The following is a 14,963-nucleotide window of genomic DNA, read 5'->3' on the forward strand; positions in this document are numbered from 1 at the left end:
AATATTAATGTGCACCATGGTAATAAAAATAAATTTATTCAACGAAGTTTGTACATTACTTAAAACACAGCTTCCTATAAATCTTACTTTCTATAGAATCCTCTTATTGTGTCAATTCGAGTTGAATTGGACGGCAAACCCAAAAACTGTTAGGGAAGAGACAGACCCATACACACTGAGTTGGCTTTGCATTAGCAACGCCTCCTTCTGTAGGAATGAGCTGGTCTGTGACTCTGGTGAAAACTAAAATTCGGGAACGACTGATATAAGATTGTGTTAGTACACGTGGCGATCGGTTTTTAAGTGTCTGCGAGGAAGAATGTGTTGGCGTCGAGATCTTTCCGACTTCGAACGTGGAATGATTGTGAAGCACACCACAGAATCACCAAAGACAAAACATATCACCAACCAGCATTTCTCCTCTTTAAACGAAAGAAGATTAAAACCGAAAAACTTGATGACAGACTGCAAGCGCAACCTCAACAACTTGAACTGCAAGTACAGGACTTGTCCCAGGCATGACCTACAACCCTAGAAGTTGACATCTCTTTAGAAGAAGTATAACTTAAATAGAAGACCTACCATGGACTTGACCTCATTGCAGCTCTGCTGCCAACGCCACAGGCTATACCTGTGCTCTCTTGCACGGTACTTTATTTCCACTTTCCTGGGGAGGGAAGGAGATGGTTTCACTGTCTCTTCCCCTCCTCGCCCTCCTTTTCCTCCTGGTGGGACATGGGCCTGCCCCACTGACCACAGGGGTCACCTCCTCTATCGACCCCTTACTTCCTATTTCCTCCCCCTAGCCTTCAGTCTCTTCCCTACTCTGTTCACTTTCACAGCTTAACCCCACATAGTCTAAATTTAAATTTAAAACTTTGACCTGGGGTCGCCTTCCCTATAGGCTCCATATTTCTGACTTTCCCTCCTGTCTTCAGTCTCCTTCCTACTCTGCCTAAACACTAGCGAATGCCCCATACGATGTCAAAATTTTAAAAAAATTGTCAAAATTCCAAATGCATACGAAAACCCCTTTCGGCCTAACCTTTCAGCGACTACTTCCCAATACTATTAAATGATTATTATTATTTATTTTATTATTTTATTTTATTATTTATTTTTTTTATAGGTCCTTGCCACTGAAATCTCAGGAAATTAGGTGGCAGGACCTGCCAGAGTAAAACTTAAAATTACTGGGTACCTGGTCTGCCTCCACGAGGCATAGTGTGGACAACGTTTGGCCCCAGCAGGGGTCCAGCGGCTAAATGGCCAGAAGAACAACGAAACATAACACTACACTTACAAAATCCATACACTTTTAAATCCCTGGCCTTCCCAGTGAACTGGTACACCTACAATGAAAGCAACGCGGAGATGGGGGAAACCCTGGTGCCGTTAGACACGAACACACTATACTATACTATACACAGAATCACCAGGCTCACCACGCTCGTGGTGAGCGTGGTGTGTCTCGTCTCGAAACACAGCAGTGATGCAGCACAGTGGCTCAGCTAGCTACTCAGTACAACATAGGAACAGCAAGACCAATATCCACATGGTCTATGCGTTGAACATTAGCTCATATAGGCTATGGCAGTCGACGGCCGTCACGGGTACCCATGCTCACTGAGAGGCATAAGAAACTGAGCCTTGCATGAGTACGTCAGCACAACACTGAACCACCGACATGTGGAAACCTGTAGCCTTGTCTGACAAATCTCGTTTCGAACTCATCACGCTGATGGGGATGCCTCCGTAGCAGGTGGGAAGGAGCAGCAGTGCGTAGCACACGCTTCTTGATTAGACTGGGGTTCGAGCCCGTCACCACCAAATACGGAGGATGCGGAAAGGTCAGGGTATGACCACCGCATATCCCGGAGCAATATGGCCTTAGTTGCTAATGCTCCTAAAAACCAAATAAACAACAAACAAACAAACAACGCTGATGGGTTTTGCCAGCATTTGGAAAAGGCATCACGAAGCCATGAGATATCACCATGCACTTCTGGTGTTCGGCAGGCAGGGAGTGGTGTTATCGTTTGGGGATTGTTTTCGTGGAATGCCCTGGGTCTTCTGATCACCGTTAATCAACAGCTCGATGAGAATGCCTAACTTTGTATTGTCACCGACCAAGTATACTCCTTCATGATGACAGTGTATCCAGACAACTCCGGAGTCTATTAACAAGACAACGCGCCATGCCACAAGGCCTGGCAGGTTGCTAACTGGTTTCACAAACATGACAATGAATTCTCCGTCCTCCTTTGGTCGACCAACTCAGCCGATCTCGACTCAAAAAAAGGAGGTATTCATAAAAAGGAGGTATTAGAACCTATAGTACTTAGTGCCGTGCTTGGGTTGGAAGTTGAGAAGACGAAAGAAGCTATTTGTTGACATTGGACTCGAACTTCTGTAGACTGTAATTTACTGTAATTAAAATATTGAATACGAGGGATAAATGCAAACTGAGTTCGAATTTTAAGATAACCTAAGAATGCGTTCATTTTTATTTGTTCAGCTTTCATCATTAAAATTATCTGCATTAAAAAGTGTAAATCTTTCATAAAATGTGCTATTTTCTTGCAGGTCGGCCGTCTGCCACCCCCTCTGGCACCGCTGAAGGTCAATACGTGGACACAGACGGTAAGATCCAAAACAGGTGATCATTAACGAAAAAATAATAATCACTAACAAATCATTTACAGTTATAAGCGCATGCATTAAGGCAGTGGTTCCCAACCGGTGTGCCTCGGCACACTGTTGTGCAACGACCCTTTTCAAATATGCCGCGAGATTAGGAAAAATTCCATTGAGTTCGATGGCAATCACTATTTCCGTCTTTTAAAAAAGATTTTGTCACACTTTTAAAAAAAAAGTGTGACAAAAGGATTGGGAGCCACTGCATTAAGGTAAAGAAATAAATTTTTCTGTTACTCTAGAAGTATGCAGCATGTTTTATGCTTTTAATTGAGGGTTATTAACTTTTTAATAAGCACAGCTTTTATTTTAATATTGATTTAAATTAATTTAGTGTATTCTTCCTCGTGGGTATATATATATATTTTTATTTTTATTTTTTTTTTTCCTGGTGAAAGAGGTTTTTACGATAGCTTTTTCAAAAGAACAGTTCCAAAGAAAGAGCTAGTTCCAAATGACCGGACATATTAGTTCTTTGAACATGTTATGGTCAAGTCCCAGCCCTTTTGGACTTTCATCTGTTCGATCTTCTGAAAAGACATCTCAGGGCAAAGTTTTTCAACAGATGAAGGGTTGATGCACGAAGTTCCTCCTTATGCCAGAGGGATAGATACGCTTCTATGACATTGGAACAAATGCCCAAAGAGATGATAAAGACTATGGGATATGAAGACTATATGATAAAAGAGCGGACATACACAGCTCATTTCTGTGCAATTTCTGTTTTGTTGAGTAAAGATCTGTCAAAATAAAGTCTCCCTTCTTTTGAAAGTGTCCTATGTAAAAATAGTCATTTTGCGCTCAGAGGATAATATTTTTATCCTGCGTAATCCATATCGTGTTACAGATTTATAAACTGTCCATAATTTATCAAAAAAAAAAAAGGGGTATCCATTGGAAATTGATGTAACTCTGATAGTTTCACGACCTCGAGAAATATCTGCGGTCGAATTACGAGAGTTATCTCAATAGCTACAAATATGAGCAATTCATAAAAGAATATAGCACGACAGCTGTCCTACCGCATGCAATATAACCACGGCCAAAGTCCAGACACTTCTCCCATCGGTGAAGCAGACGAGCAATCACAATACTGTAATCGGCAACATAATAACCCTGTGATCACCATGTTGATGATATCTTCTGATTCAAAACCAGTGGCCCTGAAGTAGGTCTTCACCCGAAAGAACGAAAAAGAAAAAAGAACTGGCATGAAGGTAAATTAAGAGGGTGTGCAGCACTTACAACTTAACAGCAATTGTTGAACATCCCATGGCGATGTGGTATTGCATTGTTTTGAAGTTAAATGAAGCCACATTTCAAAAGTTCAGGTTGCTTCTGAAACGCTGGACGTTGCGAAACTACTACTGTATAACTTGTTGCAAAATGACAGAGAAAATACTGTTGGCATAAGAAAAAAAAAAATAATAATAAATAATAATAATCCCACGCCCTCTAGAGTGGGATTTTTGCAAAAACTTTCATATCTTAAGGTCTTATTATCAAATCATAACGTTTAAAACACTTAGTTAATATACTCAGTGCATTACATTTCAGGCGCATTAGCAAATAGTAATAATTCAAAATTTATAACAAAGAAGAGCAAAAAGCAACAATTTTATGCACAAATTTCCATTCATTGCTCCAACCAGCGCATGGCAACAAACATAATATCTACTGTTTCAGCTGCAGTATACGGTATAAGGATAGCCTGTGATACGTATGACAAAATAAATAAATAAATACGGAATAACTATTGGTCCGATTTTAAAGAAATCTGGGAAGGCTCAACAAATCGTACCAAAGGAGAGAAATAAAAAATTCCATGAAAATCCATCTACTGGGGATCGAGTTATTGCATGCAGGTGGATGGACAAAGAAATAACAATTGCCGGATTTATTTTGGTCCAGTGCTAATGAAATTTGGGACAGCTCGACAAACCGTTTTATAAGGAACAAATATAAACTCGCATTAAAAGCGATCCTATAGGAGCGAAGTTAATACATGCGGACAGACGGACGGGCATGGTGAAGACAATAAGCGCATTACGCAGCTAAAATGTAGAGTAATAGATGTTTAAGGCGGAGCCCCGCCTTTCCCAATTGTGAAATGATGTTCAATAAAGGAATAATAATTTTTTTCTGGATTTTTTTACATGTATATATTTCCATAAGGCAAGTTCCAACTGCCTATATATTTCTATACAAATAAAACTTAGAAATAGTAAGTTAATTCTTTGAAAGATGATAATTGCTATTAAAATCACTAGATATTCGGTTGCTATTCGTGCTGAAGTGACTATACATTTATTTTTTAACTTCCTCTTAAGCAAGGTATATTAATAGGATATTAAAGGTATATCAATGATTTAACGGCACAAGAAGTAATTTGTTTCATTTTGGGAAACAAAGTAGTAAATATACGCTGAAGTTACTATATTTATTTCCGCTGAGAGACATTGTATTCAAAATGTCCATTTTTTCCCTGGTAATTCTAAAAAACCAAGTAACAGTACGTCTTTCAGATGTTCACTGTATAAAGAAAGTATCAGATTGTCTGATACTTTCTTTAACACACCGTAAAAAGTTAATTTTCAATGAGAAGTGTCACTGCCACTTTCGCATGTGGTGATTTTTTATTAATTAAGATTTGGATCCGTTATTAAATCAAATATAGTATTACGTTATTACGTATTTAATTATGAACATGTATTTGTTTTCAAAGTCATGCATGTAACTAACGGAATTCATCAAGCAATGTATTTATAATTGCCCCGATATTTAAGCCGGCTGTTATAATGAATAGAATAAATAAATAAAACTAAATATCAGTTTTACTGGGGATTCCGTAAAGCCCCTAGTTAAACAGATGTAGAAAGATATAATCTATTAAAGTGTTTTAAAATAAATTTTCACAAATAGTATCATTTCATTTTATATTCTGTGATAGTTCTGTGTTAAAATTTTTGTGAGAATTTATTCATATCATTAGTTAAACGCAACGTATATTAAGCACTACTATACTTCGCTGTTATCTAATTTTTCATCCTATTTATTTATTTTTTATTTTTTTTTAGGAGATGGTAGACAATCTGCCCTTCTTATTCTGATTGATGATGGATCGCAAACTGAGGAAGATGATGGATGTAGTGGTAAGTGATGCTTTAAGGTGAACTGATAAAATCTCTTAAAATAACATATGAAATCTTTCTCAACCAACCAATATTATCGAAACAAGTGTCAAATTATAGAATAGAATCTATAGAATCTTTAATTGCAGCAATGATAGACATACAATTAGTCCCGTCACGGCATGGTGGTGCCAGGGGTTTACAAAACATATTTACAAAAGATACATGAGAAAAACATAAGTTACATCAGATTATTAACAAAGCACAGTTTTACATTTTCAGTTCGACGAGGATCCCTTCCTGTATTTTTTATTATTGACCACTTCTTGGAGGTCCCCGTCGATGGCTTGCAGTGACGGGGACCTCCAAATATGAATTGGTGAATTCAAATATGAATATTTTTGATACCAATTGGTATTCTATCACTCAGTACAAGTGAAGCTTCTTGAGGTTATGATAGGCATCGTGGCGAGTACAATATATTCCTTACATTTTCAAGGTACAGCTTTACAATTTTGACAGGCTGGCCGCTAGATAGTCCATCGGACCGTTGTGGGGTCCCACCAGGGGGCTCTGCGGCCAAATGCCAGGACACACTACAGAACCCAACGCAATACTACACATTCAACACACAACACTTTTCTAGCATTTGCAGTACTACTGTATTTCTTCACAGTGTACATATGGCGCAGATGTGGGGAAATCACAGATGGCCCCTGACCCTAATACTATGCTCACTATGCACACTATGTTGTTGTTGTTGTAGTAGGGTTTTAGGCATATCAGCAACTAAGGCTATGTTGCGTCATATATAATATGTCTTTAAATTGCGTGTGTTCTGTGGCCGATTTGCTGAACGAAGAACCTATATGGTTCTCCCAATTAAAGCAATCACTCAGAACTCGTTGTTTTCCTTCTTTAAAACTCAGAGTTCTCCAGTCTAGCTTTCCTATCAGTGACGTAATTTTCCTTGATGATTTTAATGTTCACATTAAAAAGCCTCAGCATCTTGACCCAGCTGGTCAAGATGCTGAGGCTTTTTTTGATTACTAAATGACTTTATGCATCTTGGTCATCACACAACCTCCACCTTTTTCTTACCAACAACCCTTCAAAGTACACAATCACTGCTAGTGGTCCACTAGGCACCTCGGATCACAACTTGGTGAAGTTTTCTTCTCCAATGGAGCCGCTCTCATGGCCATTCTCAACATCCTGTCGTTTGATATTACAAAATTGCGAAATTGAGTGATATGCGTAATTTCTATTCCTCTTTTCCTTGGTTGGATTTCTGTTTAAATATTCCTATCCCAATGTTTGCTCAGATGGTGTCAGTGAAATTATCCTTGTAGGGATGAAATCCTTTATTCCACATTTCTTCTTAAAATCTCGTCCATTATCTAAACTTTTGCTTTTACAACAAAAACTTCAAAAACTCCAAATGTACTAATATCGTGCAAATAGAACAAAAAAGAATTAAAAAGATTCAAGACAAGAATTCGTGTATCGCAATTGGCTTATAACCAAATCTACAGTTTCATTTTTTGCCTGCCCTGAACCTCATAACAGTTGTAAAACAATTATTATTCAATCCAAAGTCGATTTTTAAGAAGTGTAGACAATCTGCTTCTTGTCCTACTAGTAGTTGAACGTTCAGGTTTCAGGCCATAGCTAGTGGACGGGCACAACTTCTGTACATCTATATTTCCACCTGTGTTACACCTGATGGTTCTTATTCAGCTAAAGATAAAAGCTGACTTATTATCACCCTGCTTTTATTATACCTCTCGCATTAATGAGCTTGGTAAACTTACCATACCAGAAATACTCCACTGAACACCTGCCATGGTCTTTAAAAAAAGGAAAAAAGATAATACAAGAATTTTAAACAATTTTAATACCAAGAAAGCTCTAGTTCCTAATGGCATTTTTCGACTTGTTCTCAAATCCTCTACTCCAGGTTTTCCTCTAGTTTTATGTTGCCTTTTTACACTTTCTTATTCCATCCGAGTTTTCCTTCTGCGCACGGAAATTTGCCCATGACTAACCAGTTCCAAAAAATGATGACACATCCCTCCCTTTACAACTATCGTCCCATTGCACGTCCATCTGTCCAACGACCGCCAATATTGTCTACGTCAGTGTCGATCCCCCTTGTTATATAGTGGCTTATGTTACCCATTTTCGGACAAATTCGATTAAAAAGTTAGTGAAATTCAAGCAATTGTTTCTGATATTTTCAAGTCTTTTTTTATCGTGTTTGGCATAAAGGTCTTCTTATTTATAAGACTCATCTTATGGAGTGCTGTCTGTTTTTTTAAATTGTGATAGTGCAATAATTATAACAGATTTCGGTATGGATTACAGTGATAACATAAGATTTGGGAAAGCAACCCATTTCAGTCAAGTTTGTGCCATGTATCACTGAAGATCACAGACAGCGGCGCGCTCTCACATGTCAGGATCTTTGTTAACGTGCTGCTGACACGCACTTTTTTCCCCATTATTACTAATGGCGAATTGTGGGCATATGGCTATGACCCGGAAACAAAGGCACAGTTTTCTCACTAGACGACTCTGTCTTATCCAAGGCCCCAAAAAGCAAAGCATTCTCGATCAAATGTGAAGATAATGCTTATCTGATTTTTTGACTCACAGGGTATTGTCACTATGAATTTGCTCGCATGGTTAAATAGTGAAAACCGAAATACTACAAAACAGTTGTCTCCAACAGCTAGTTTTTTCTGTGAACGATCACTGCGGATGATGGTAGATCGTTCTGAATATTCTAACTTCTCAACTAGTGTTGGTGTTAGTATTATATTAGCAGGGGCAAACGACGCAAGAAAGCAAGCTTATACGACATAAGCCAAAAAAGCAACCACTTCCAATATTACCTCTCCATCCCTTCTAATAATCTGTTTAGTCCTTCTTTGAATTTATTCAAACTACTCATTTCCACAACACCAGACTTAAGTTTGTTCTTCCAACAATCCACTTCCCGCTGGCGGCTAAACCATCCTGCAACCATTCGTCTTCGATTAGTCTCGTTGGTTATAAATTTATAACCAACGAGGCTAATCTTCTATTCTGTGATACATATCCATCATAAAAATATTGGTCAGTGTGCAAACATAACATATTTTTTGCAGTGTATAAACAATCTAACAGTTTCCTATTTCAAAATTTTAAGTCAAATCTTTTAATGCAGGTCAAAGTAGAAGAAAATCAATGACAGCCTCGGAACAGATGCAGGTGAGTAAATGTAGCAGTTAATTAACGTGTTTGATAGTTTTCCTAATTTCAAATCATTTGAATCTGCTGCTCGCAGCGGTTAGTATTCTGTATCGTAAATTTGGCGAGTCCAATATTTCACATGCAAGTAAATATTTCGAATTAGTCCATGAAATTACAATAGTCAAAATAAGATAAAATAAACTCAAATTGGACAAAAAATAATCTTAACCAAAAACTTCTTTACGCTTTCAGAACTCTTTGAAGAAAACTACAGTTCCGATTGAAGAGGCAGTTACAAATTCTTACAAATTTTTTTACCGTACGTAATTATAGGAGATTGCTGCACCCATACGACTTGAGTTTCTTCCTATGGGTAATAATATATTTAGTTTAGTACGTGTATAGTTGGGCCCGCCTCCTCGTGGCGTGGACGGGTACTAGGAAGCAGCCTTCCTGGTGATCGCTGGTTCCTGGTAGCTAAGTGGCCAGAAACAACTAAACAACACAACAACAGACACACACACACACTGCGCAAACATAGCACTACACTCATTTCTGGCCATTGTACAGAGTTTGTATACTATCAGAGAGAACCATGGCCGAGTTGAACTAACATTTAGGGGCTACTTTACATAAGACACAACACTTGTCTACATGAAAAAAATAATAATAAAGTTATTATAATAAAAGTATGGAATTCCTCGTTTGGAGAGGTCTGGGTTCGAATCCTCTCAAAGGCTGAAAGAATTTTTAACAGTCTCTTCAATCGGAACTGTAGTTTTCTTCAAAGCTGTGAAAGTGTAAATAACTTTTTGGTTAAGATTGGCCATCGAATCAAGGCCAATGTGCCTTTCATTAAAGTGACAACATAATCGGCTACACAATACTACACAGAGTGATAAACTAGAGCGACTGGAGACGTCTTGTATCAGCATGGACATTAAGTAGGGTACTATTAAACTTCCAGAGATAATTTAGGTACCGATAAACGCAGTTGGGATCGCATCAGTGGAATTTTTATGATATAAAACTTATAATAATAAGTTTCTAATAGGTTTGAATCTTATACCTGTTAATATTACACCTTAGATATCGATTTGGATAAGTGCATAATATTTTTGGGCACATGGATTTGTAGATTGAAAGTAGGACAGTGTAGTGGACTTTCTCAATACACTATTGGCTATTTTTGAGAGCCACAAGTTGAGGCTCTCAAAATTTTATATTCCAGCTCTTACGCAACTGCATAAATTTATTTGGAGGTTGCTAACGGAGTTCTAGACACTTGATTATGCTACTTTATGATCCAGTATTTCAACATGAGAAATCGGCTGTAGTAAAAGGATAGGAAGAAGATCAGATAATAGACTCGTATTCATCACTTACGACGGATTGCGTCTCGCTGCCGTTTTAAAACTTCTCGGCAGTAGGTTGTATTAATAGTGACACCTCGGGGAACGAATTCTGATAACATCATCCCTTCGTTATCAAAAGATAAAATCAGCATGGCCGTCACACGTGATCTTTACTGCAACAGCTTTTTTTTGGCTTTGTAACTGACTTTTCAAGTTTGCAACAGAGTTTAACGTTAAAATTTTCATTTTAAATACACGCTAAAAATGGGAAAAACAAGTGTTAAATCAAAAAAGCTTCTCGTTAGACTAGGGCTAACGACAAGTTAAAACTTAAACAAAAGATGTCATTGTAAACTGCGCTCACAATCTTTTAGCTACTGTAATGCGTTAAAAAATTATAAGATCAGTCACTGAACTTCTTGATCAAACTTTGTATCAGGCGACCAAAACGTTCGTGCGGTTTTTAACGTCAATGTTAATATTTTTTGACAAAAATTATGTGGAAGCCATTGTAGATGGCAATTATCCGGTGGAAACACTTCGAGAGTACAAGTAGTATCGAGTCACTTGATGCTTAGCAAGCCTAAGGTGTGGTTCGCTAAACTAGAGAAAATTGACGAAAAGATGGCATGTTTACTTTATGAGTATAAACTGAGTACAAACGCTACACAAAAGGCCGTAAGATATGAACGGCATTAGAAGAAGATACAGTGAGTTAATGTACAACCCAAAAATGGTTCGAAAAACTGAAATCTGGTGGAGTCACTTGATGAGGTACGCAATCAGAGATGACCGATCGCCAATAATGACGACAAACTGCAGTCCACCATCGAGTCGGATTCAAGATAAACATGTCAGGTGCTTGCAGAAAGATTCAATGTGAGTAATGGAACCGTTCGCTTGTAATTTCATGGCCCGGGAAGGTGTGCAAACAGCCAATGAATTCACATAAACATATAGCCGACAACAAATTCCAGAGACTACTCGTATCAATTTGTTTGTCACAATAATGAGCCATTATTAGACCTGTTGTTGACGTGCGAGGTAAAAATGGCTTATATCAGCAACAGAAAACGATCACGTCATTGGTTATCATCCGATTAACCTGCGCAGCATACATCAAATCCCCCATTTCACCAATAGAAGATTTTGCTTTGTCTGGTGGAATACAGCTGATACTGTCCATTACCAGATGCTACCCTCTGTCCGAAGGATTACGGGGAGGGGGAACATGAAGTGTTTTTGTTCATTTTTTTACGTGAGACTTAATTTCATCAAAAATCAGTAAGAACTGTTTGATAACAATATTTATAATACAATGCAAGACAGCAAACTGAGCAGTTCTTCTTTGGATTTTAACATCCTGCTCTAGAATGGTTTGAAACAGTGCTTTAAGGCTCCGTATAGCTTATTTCTAAATTTAGGCTCTAGTCTCTCCTCTTATTTCTAGAGTGTACTTCATGTCTGGGTATCTTTCCTTCAGAATGAGTAATTCATTGTTTAAGAAGTTCGAGAGCCAAATTAGCTGGTTATTTTGGCTTGGTTTCGTGAATGAAATACAATTTGGCATACTACAATGAAAACTTCTAGTATTATTGTTCATAGCTGGAATAAAATTGTTAAGTAGAAAATATAATTCATTAACAAAAAAAAAAAAAACAAACTAAAATCATGTTGCGGTTTTCTTGTAATTTCAATTGTTGTCATGGTAAACGTTTTGGATCCATTCAGGGAAGACAAGAGCTAACGCAGCCTTCTGCAAAGTGAATGACGCGCCTTGGCTTTGTACATGTGGTTGTTTACTCACATGTACGTAGATGCGAAGGTTTGAAAAGTAACAAGTCAATTATAACATATAACAAATCAATAAGATTAAAAAAATGGTATTAGTAAGGCCAAAACAGCATACAAAAAAAAAATAATAGTAATAAAATAAAAAAAAAACATGATAGCATACTCCTCCCAATCCTATAAGTTAACCATTCAATTCTAAACCATCCATACAATTCAAAATAATAAAAACCTTTTTATTATTTTAAGTTTGTAGATTTTTTTCACGATTAAAATTAATTAAATTATCTAAATTTGTAATGTCAAGTTCTCGGTTGGGCCTCGTGAATAATTGCGGGCCCCGGTACTGTACACTCTTAATCCTCTTTTCTCCTCCTTCGTCAGTTTCGGCCCATTCAAACACTATCCTTTGTAACAGACAGAAATTTTGCCCTCGTGGATAACGCAGTTGCTAGAATCGCCGTCCTCCCCACACCGGGTGGAAAAGACCTGAGTTTGAGTGCCGTCAATGACGTGAGGAATTTTTATGGGCTTTTTTCACAACGTGGCCAAGCTAGTCGGTCTCAGGCGAAGGTAGCACGGTTTTCCCTCCCGAAAACTTGTGTTTCGTTCAGAAAACAGAAAATAGACATCAGGACACACGCAATTTACAGACAGTTTACAGTATATACGGAGCAATATCGCGTTAGTCGCTGATGCTCCTAAAACCTGACGACAACAACAGAAAATTTTCTCCATGCACACTACAGTGCAGATAAATTCTACAGGGGCTTCAAGGTTTCCTCTGTTTCACTATGTACTCCTTTCACCCACGTAATTCGTCGTGCTGGCTACTGGAAGAAAGCATTCTTAAACCAACAGTTTGTTGCTGCCATCGATTGTAACCTTCCACCATCACCACCTGTATATTTTAAATATGTTTAAACTGCTGCACTAATTTCTATTAATTTAGTCACAAACGAACACAAATATAATCATAATTAACAACCTGAATTCAAAAAATTACAATATTGAAATAACTTAAAAATTTACGATATTAAAAAATTACAAAATAATGTTGATAGTGACATATTCATAAAGAATGTGAAATAGTATAAATAATTCAAATTCAAAAAATTATATTTCATCATTGTTTGAAAATTATCGAAGCTATCATACCATCACCGTTTAAATGATCCCGAAGTTCCTCTGCATGGCAGACGCTATTATTTTGAAAGCATTATTTTTAACTGAAACTTCTCCCTTCATTTGCGCCCAGATCAGTTTCTACTGAATCATATTGACACTATGATTCAATAGAAATACTGGTATATGTTTTATAGAAGTAGTACAGATGAATCCGAACAACTTCATACCTCATTTCTGTTGCAATTTCATCAAGTTCATATATTTTATATTTTGTTCTGTTGCCTGTTGTTCTTGTTGTTGTAGTAGGGTTTTAGGAGCAGCAGCGACTAAGGCCGTATTGCTCCTTGTATATTGTCTGTAAATTGCGCGAGTTCTGTGATCGATTTTCTGTTTTGCTGGACAAAAATTCCGAGTTTCCGGGAGAAAAAAACCATGCTCCTTCCCTCGCCTGAGACACTAACTCAGCCACGTTGTGAAAAATACCTACAAAAATTCCTCACGTCATCGATGGTACTTGAACTCAGGTCTTTTCCACCTGGTGTGGAGAGGACGGCAATCCTACCAACTTGTGCTGCCAACGAGAGCTTCTGTTGCCTGACTAAAGTGTGCAATCCAGCCACAGTGTGCACTGGATCATGTGTTTGAGTCCCGTTGATGACGTGAGGAATATTTATGGGCTTTTTTCGCAACGTGGCCGAGCTATTCGGTCTCAGGCGAAGGTAGCACGGTTTTTCCCTCCCGAAAACTTGTGTTTCGTCCAGAAAACAGGTACAGAAGCTGGAGAAGCATGGCTACGCACTCTTACTGCGTAGCCATGCAACAGTTTCTGCTTCTCTCCAATTACTCATCGGAATTTTTGCTTTCATGGTGGAATAATTACTCGCGTTATTCGTGACAATAATACAGCCTTCTTCAAAACCTATCAGAAGTTCTACAAGCTATTCTTTAAATCCGGCAGTACTTATCCCACCGTGGTTATGAGCAGCACACTTCGATTGAAACACTAATTTTGCAGTTCCAATAGATCCGTGCTGTGCTGAATCTCCATGGTAGATAATCAAATGCATTCTCTTTCCAATGAGAAATTCAAGACCACTAGTGAATGTGAAATTATATCAGACATATTTTTTCGAATAACTTTGATTTATCCACGTTCCATCCAAATGACTAAAACCAATTTCTTATTGGGTTTAGTTATTTGGATGGAACGTATTTTCAATTTCTCAATTTTCCATAATTCTTATTGAGAATTATGGAAAATTGAGAAATTAAATAAAATGGCAGAGAATAAAATATTTTCGGCTTTTATGTACTGTATTTAACAAATTTATCAATGTAATATATATAAATGCGTATTAAATTAAATATGCATTTAATAATGCGTATTTAATTTAATAAATACTCTCCCCCCCCCCCAAGAAACTAAGGTTTTTTCGTCCAGCAAACAGGCAAATAGACCAGAGAACACACGCAATTTACAGACACAAATACGGGTTTATGTATTAAATTACTAATATAATAATTTGCTTTTTTTTTGTACAAATATTAAAAGTCGTTGTGCCAAACTGCAGTACTATAACGATTTTTTCTAAGCAAAAACTTTATCCACTGTAAAGTATAGTGG

General features: G+C 37.5%; 1 protein-coding gene across 2 annotated transcripts in view; it reads left to right on the top strand.

Annotated features, from left to right (window-relative positions):
- Positions 1-14,963, top strand: part of LOC150082242 (protein Obscurin-like) — an 865,351-nt gene that overhangs the window by 22,596 nt on the left and 827,792 nt on the right. For both annotated transcript variants that reach the window (XM_090379203.1, XM_090379204.1), the window contains exons 3-5: positions 2,587-2,643; positions 5,775-5,849; positions 9,040-9,083. In XM_090379203.1, coding sequence (XP_090235329.1) covers positions 2,587-2,643; positions 5,775-5,849; positions 9,040-9,083 — 176 coding nt within the window. The remainder of the gene's footprint in view (positions 1-2,586; positions 2,644-5,774; positions 5,850-9,039; positions 9,084-14,963) is intronic.

The sequence above is a fragment of the Mastigoproctus giganteus genome, chromosome 8 (genome assembly GCF_048544385.1).
Source record: "Mastigoproctus giganteus isolate SK-2022 chromosome 8, ASM4854438v1, whole genome shotgun sequence".
Classification (NCBI taxonomy): Eukaryota; Metazoa; Arthropoda; class Arachnida; order Uropygi; family Thelyphonidae; genus Mastigoproctus; species Mastigoproctus giganteus.